Genomic DNA, 6,830 nt, shown 5'->3' with positions numbered 1-6,830 from the left:
TATATGTGTGTCTTACATATATAAGTATATATACATATACTCAAAAAAGTGCATAAAACATCTAGGTTGAGTTTAATAATAGTTAGGAAGCAAATGTCAATATAGACACCATCCAAGTCAGGAATAAAGCAGAAGTTTCATTCCATAACTCTGTTTGGATCTGTTTGTGATTTGCTTTATTTTTACATAGCAATAGAAAAATGGCTGAAAGAATTGGAAAAAAGAAAACCCACCAAAGGGTGTTTGACTTCATCAGTAATCAAGAAATACAATTAAAACAACAATAAAAAAACACTAACCTCTTTTCAGATTGGCATAATTTAAAACCCCAGTGGTACCAAGTGTTGGCAGTGGGACCTCACAACTGTTGATGGGAATATAAATTGGTACAACTACTTTCAAAACTAGTGCCATATTATTCACCTGTGGTTCAGCAGTTCCACATTCAGATGCATATATCCTAGAGAATTGAATGCATATGTGCACCGAGACTCATGATAAAAAGTTCACATCAGCAGTGTTCATCATTTCCCCAAACTGGAGATAAGTAAAATCAACGTGAACAAATACTGAGTGATTCAATTTTGTGTTTTTCTATTGGGCTGTCTGTATTTTTCCCACTGATTTGTAAGAAGCTTTAATATATATATATAATATTAAAATATGTTTAATACTTTATATATATATATATATATATATATATATATATACACACCTACATACACACACATGTGTAGACACTAAATTTTTGCTGGTTAAATATACTATAAAAACTAGCCCCCTTCTCCCCACCCCACCTCCCACCACACACACACACACATTATGAAATAATCACAGACCAACAACAGAGAAATCTCATGTCATGAATAGGAGGTGAGGTTCTTGGACTTGGATCTGAGTAGTTGAGTGGTAGGATCCTACAGAAGTTTCGCAATGAAAGGGATTTGTCTTTAGGGATACAATTGCTCTCATAGACCCAGGCCCTTCATCCAGCTGGATGGCAACAAGTCCTAACTCCCTGCAGAAGTAAAGGACTGAGGAGTTGGTGGCCCGTCAACTTGATATCTGAGTGGTTTACTTTTCCTACAAGCCTCTGCCAACAGAAGCTCCTGCCATGTGCAGTCCCATCTTCATTCCTGGGTTCAGGCCGGTCCCTGTTGGTCAGAAACTCCCCAGTCAGCTCTGCTAATAATTTCATTGTCAGTAGCAATACTATCATTAGGGAGAGGTAGCAACTTTAAAAATGCTTCCCTATCCATTATCTCCTTTGACCCTACAACATCCCTGAGGAACGTTTGGCCTGCTACTATCTCCGCATTGATGAGGAGGAAGTTGGCTCAGAGGCAAGTGACTTCTGCTAGTCTCCCAGTTAGTAAGTGGTAGGGTTTTGACTAGAAGCTAAGCCTCCCCTGTTGAAGTCTGGGCTCTTTCTACATTATCCCTTCAGAGCTTGGCTCAAGTTCCACTTCCTCCAAGGAGCTTTCCCTGCCCACAGGATTCTGTCTCATCTCTGAAGAGTTCTAATTCTTATTTTCCATACTGCTCACTTGACCATGACCACAAATGCCTCAAATTGCCAGATGTCCAGGGCGCCTGGGTGGCTCAGTTGGTTAAGCGACTGCCTTCGGCTCAGGTCATGATCCTGGAGTCCCGGGATCGAGTCCCGCATCGGGCTCCCTGCCGAGCAGGGAGCCTGCTTCTGCCTCTGACCCTCCCCCCTCTCATGTGCTCTCTCTCTCTCATTCTCTCTGTCTCAAATAAATAAATAAATAAATAAATAAATAAATAAATAAATAAATAAAAAATTGCCAGATGTCTGGAAGCATGTGCCTTGTTTTACTGCACCGTTTGCAAGCTGCTTCTGAAGCAAGAACGGTGTTGACTATGGCCTGGTTCCTTCACAGATTTCACGCCATGTCTTTCTTGCAGCTTGTGTTCAGTGCCCTGTAAACATTGGCTGAGGCTTGCTCTCTCTGTGGGCTGCAGACTCAACTCCCACTCTCAAGGCTGAAAACAAATGTGCTCTGATCCATTAAGTTCCGTAGCGGCCAGGAAGAATTCCTGCTGACAAAGTTATTGAATACTGAGTCATTAATCTCCAAGTTGCATTGCATCGGTCACCATATATGCAGGAATGATATCTTATAGTCTTATATTTGTTTGTATTCTCCACAGCGCCTTTCCACACTGCAGGGACCTATCAGGAGAGACTGTCTGTAAGTGATTTATACATGAAATAAGTCCTCTGTTGAAACTTACTAGAATATAAGGCTACTTATTCTTTCTCAGAGAATTGGGCTGGGAAGGCAAGACTACTGTTCAAATCTTGAATCCTCTTGTTAATAGTAGGCAGGTAAGCCAACTTCTCAAAACTGCAGTTTCCTCAATTGCAAAACTGAAGCACAAAAATCTTTCTCGTGGTGAAAAATGAAAGTAAAAATGTAAAAATGTCTTTTGACACTTCAAGAACTTTATACAATGTAAAGGATGAATAAGAGTCTAATAAGACTTGGTTCTCTGTGAGTTGAAGCAAGTTAAACTGTGGGAATCAGGGTTGTCAACTGTAAAATGACAGGGTTGGTCAAGATTATTTTTAAAGGCTCTTTGAAGGTTAAAGAGTTATGACTCTGTAATGTTAGCTTCAATTGTCAAAGACTCTCAATATTTTCATTTTCCTTTCCCCATACATAAAGCTAAGCAAATCATCTAATGCACAAAGGGAGTCTCGTATTTAGAATAATTCAATCATGAATCCTTTTTTCAAAGGGGTAATCTATCCCGATATAAATAATTGTCCTTATTGATGTGTTTTCACTCTCTTTTTGGCCATTTCAGGAAGGAAATCTTCCTGTGCCTTTACTCTCCTGAGCCATGAGCCTTACTCACTGCCTCCCATTCATCAGGCCATCCCTGAAGAGAGAGGGTGGGAGTTGTTAATAACCAAATGGGCGTTTAGTCTCCATTTGACAGATTTCCCATGTGGAAGTGAAAAGCTCCCCACAGGAATGTGGATTCTGAAAATTAATGTCTTGCTGGCGACAAGCCGTCTCCTTCTGGGTAGCTTCTGTAAATGAATACTCATGTAATATCAGCTTGAAATGTGTCTGATGTAGAAGCGGGAGCTTGGAAGAAAGGAAGTTAAGCAATGGCTAGAAATAAAAACTGGGACTTGGATGGGGTGGAGAGAGGGAGGGAGCTCAGAAGCCAAAAGTGGGGAGCAAGAGGACAGCCAAGTGAGAACTAGCATAGGAGTCTCCACTGTCTCGAATATGCATTCATTATGCCGGGCACATTCAAATACTTTATTTTGTCATCTTCACAGTTCAACCTTGATGTTGAGGTCAGATAGATTAAATGGCTTTCTTGACACCTGATAAGAAGAGTAAGGATTTTCATCATCTCTTGACACCAGAACTAGTACTCTCTTATACACATTGGCAGTCACCTGTCACACTAATTGGGGAGGACTTCAGTAGGAAAGGGAAATATATAAGCATCAGGCCTTTAACTCTTAGAAGAGCCATACATGTTTCTGCCACACTGGGGTGTTGAGGCACAAAGGAACACACCCAGAAATATGCCTTACTAGGTACAGTAATAGCTATGATATGCAAACTATAAAATCTGATTTTTCATAGGGACTCAACAGCTTAGGAGGGAAAGGGGTTGAGAAGAAAAGAAAGGGGAAGAAGAAGAGGAGAAGGGAAAAGGGGAAGTAGAAAAGGAGGAACAGAAAGAAGAGGAAAAGAAAGAAGTCGATTATATGGATCAAGTAGGAAAAGGAGCTGAGCTCAGACCAAAATGTCCTCCCTGCTTCCAAGTCTGGGTGCCCATGAGCTCTGTGACTTCTGGAAGTCACTGAGAGGGCTCCCATGTGAAGTGGATGCTGGTCTTTAATGACTATTCTTCTATGTGTGTTGTTCCAGAGGCCACCCTGCTAAGGGGGGGTGGCAGGAGGACAGATGAGGCAGGTCCAGGTAGCCAAGGCCTTGGATCCAGGAGAAGCTCCTGGTCGTGCTGGGTGGCAGTGGCCATGTGCTAGAGGAAGCTTCTCCTATAGGTCAGCCTCTGTTCCAAAATTCCCTCTTCACTCTTCTCTCCACAAGCCCCATGATCCACTCTCCTCAAACAGAGGCTGCCCTGTGCCTAATGAGTTTGATAATCTCAAAACTAATTTGACTTTCTGAGCTCCCTGATTTAGCCCACCAAAATTTCTGGTTCTCTCATTTAAAATAAAAATTCTTGTTTTGTGGTCTTTGAGATCTTGATATCATGGAATATGTAGTGACTTAGACTAATTGCGGCTACAAACACTATCAAGACACTGATATGTGAGAAGTAAAGTTAATCACCACCACTCCACCCCCGGGCCCCCACCACACACACACACATACACACACACACATTCACGGATACCATCCAGCACACAAAACAAGACCTGAAGGTAGACTTGGACTTGGGCTGTGCATCATTGTGCTGTTCCTATTTAGGAAGTGCATTTCTACAAGCTTTTTTATTCTTGCAGCATCTAATTACAGAACATCACAATGCAACAGGGATCCAGAGGGGAACTGAATTATTGAAAAAACAGAAGCCAAGAGGGCACAGAAAGCTATTATGTGTGCCCATAATAGATTCACCAAACTTAAGGGTGCTGAGAAATGCAAGTATTTAATTCAGAAGACAAATCTCCTCTTACATAGCCCCTGGAAAAGAAATGCTTTTTCCTCCAAACCTTCTGCAAGCTTTGGTAATTATGTTAGACAAAGGCCAAAAGCATGGAACAGAGTGCAAGCTCTATAAAGAAAGATATGTTGATTTGGGTTAACGTTTAAACAATTCATCTACTGAAACTGTTACATACAAAGGTGGCTTATTGTTTTCTACCAAAGTTGTCCCAACACATTAACAGAAGGAGCCGGAAAATACAAAGGTGCTCAACCAATGGGTGAGCAGGGATGTGGGTTGGGGGTTTTGAAGGATTGAAGGCTGGGTCATCTGACTCTGGGTCCAGTGCCCTGTCCTTTGAGTTAAAACCTTCTAGAGAAATTATTAAAAATATTAAAACATCTTTTGTCTGCATAAGAAACTTCAACTTTCAAACACAGGGACCAAAGATGGAAAGCATAATGCTGTGCATTTCAACTGATAAGTATTATACAATGAAGATGTGATCCTTACACAAATTTTAATGGTGAGTGGAAATTTCCTCCGATTAAAATTAGGGAAAGGAAATTCAGTGGATTCAGTTTATGCTTTGATCTTCTGCTTTGAATCATATCAAGAAACTAGTGCAAGCAGGGTTTAAATGTCCAATGTCGTTATTCACTAAATATAAGATTATCTCCCTGAGTGAGACATTTCCAAGTGCTGCTTTCATGATTTCTCTAAGTAGCAGAAGTAACCACTGTTCTTGGAGAAGAAAGGTCTGAAATCTGCCAAACCTCAGAAGTCACGATGGCATCGAGGTCTGGGGGAAAGTTTATTCCTCCATTACCTGCCTACTTCCTATTCACACAGACTTGGGATAAAGTTTGTTGAGTACTTTCCAGAGAGCATTTTTTACTTCTTTGTTCCTAAGGCTGTAGATCAAGGGATTCAGCATGGGAATCACCACCAAGTAAAACACAGAAGCGATTTTGTCCATGTCCATGGACTGGCTGGAGCTGGGCTGTAGGTACATGAAGATGATAGTTCCATAGAAGATGGTTACAACAGTGAGGTGGGAGGCACAGGTGGAGAAGGCTTTCTTCCGTCCTTCAGCAGAATGCATCCTTTGAGTGGCGATGTATATGAAGAGGTAAGAGATGAGGATGACCAGGAGGGTGAAAAGGACGTTGAAGCCCACGACACAGAAGACAGCCAAGTTGCTGATGCGTGTGTTGGAACACGACAGAGCCAAGAGTGGAGGAATGTCACAGAAAAAATGATTAATCTCATGAGAAGCACAGAATGAGAGTCTAAACGTGTTTGCTGTGTGAATGGAAGCATTGAGGAAGCCACAGACATAGGAGCCAACAGTCAGGAGGGCGCACGCACCTGCTGTCATGGTGGTGGTGTAATGAAGAGGCCGGCATACGGCTGCATGGCGGTCATAGGCCATGCAGGCCAAAAGGTAGCACTCAACAGTGGCAAAACCCACAAAGAAGAAGAACTGGGCAGCACAGTCATTGCAGGAGATGACTTTGCTCCCTGACTGCAGGGTGACCACCGTCTTAGGGGCTACTGCCCCTAAATAACCCAGGTCTACGAAGGAGAGGTTACCGAGGAAGAAATACATTGAGTGTGGAGGTGGGGGTCTGAGTGGATGATCACCATCATCCCCGCATTCCCAACCAGAGTAATGAGGTAGATGAACAAAAATACCAGGAGGAGGAGGACCTGAAGATTAGGGTCATCTGTTAATCCCAAAAGGATGAACTCTGTGGCTTCTGTGCTATTGCCCATTGAGGTCAACTTGAATTTCATCTGGTGATTAAAGAAGAGTCAATGAAAATGAGAAGAAAGTGTAGGAGGGATAACGGGATGGTATGAAAATAGTAAACCAGTATGTGTTGACAATGTATAAGGCACATGCAAGACCCTTACATTATATTATAGCATCGAATCTTATGAGGTAGGTGCTACTCTACCCATTTTACAGATGAGAAAGTTAAGGCTTGAAGAGCTTAATATTGACCAAAATAACCTAATCATCAGGGGTCAGAATCAAATGTCACACCTTTATATTCCTGAATCCAAAGTCCCATACATTCACAGCTTGAATTATCCTGACTGCTTACATCATATAAAATAAATTATGAGAAGTCCAGTACCATAGTTTTTAAGAT

General features: G+C 41.8%; 1 protein-coding gene across 1 annotated transcript; it reads right to left on the bottom strand.

The window, feature by feature from the left end:
• Nucleotides 1-5,390: 5,390 nt before the first annotated feature.
• LOC123857967 (olfactory receptor 5B21) lies at nucleotides 5,391-6,447 on the bottom strand. The gene is given in 2 exon segments (XM_045895251.2): nucleotides 5,391-6,282; nucleotides 6,285-6,447. Coding segments are annotated over 2 exon segments (933 nt in total). The 3' UTR covers nucleotides 5,391-5,512.
• Nucleotides 6,448-6,830: the final 383 nt, after the last annotated feature.

The sequence above is a fragment of the Mirounga angustirostris genome, unplaced genomic scaffold (genome assembly GCF_029215605.1).
Source record: "Mirounga angustirostris isolate CCGP_5_RB_7025 unplaced genomic scaffold, mMirAng1.0.hap1 SCAF_13, whole genome shotgun sequence".
Classification (NCBI taxonomy): Eukaryota; Metazoa; Chordata; class Mammalia; order Carnivora; family Phocidae; genus Mirounga; species Mirounga angustirostris.
Note: the sequence above shows the minus strand (reverse complement) of the source record. Positions and strands in the feature narration are given on the sequence as shown.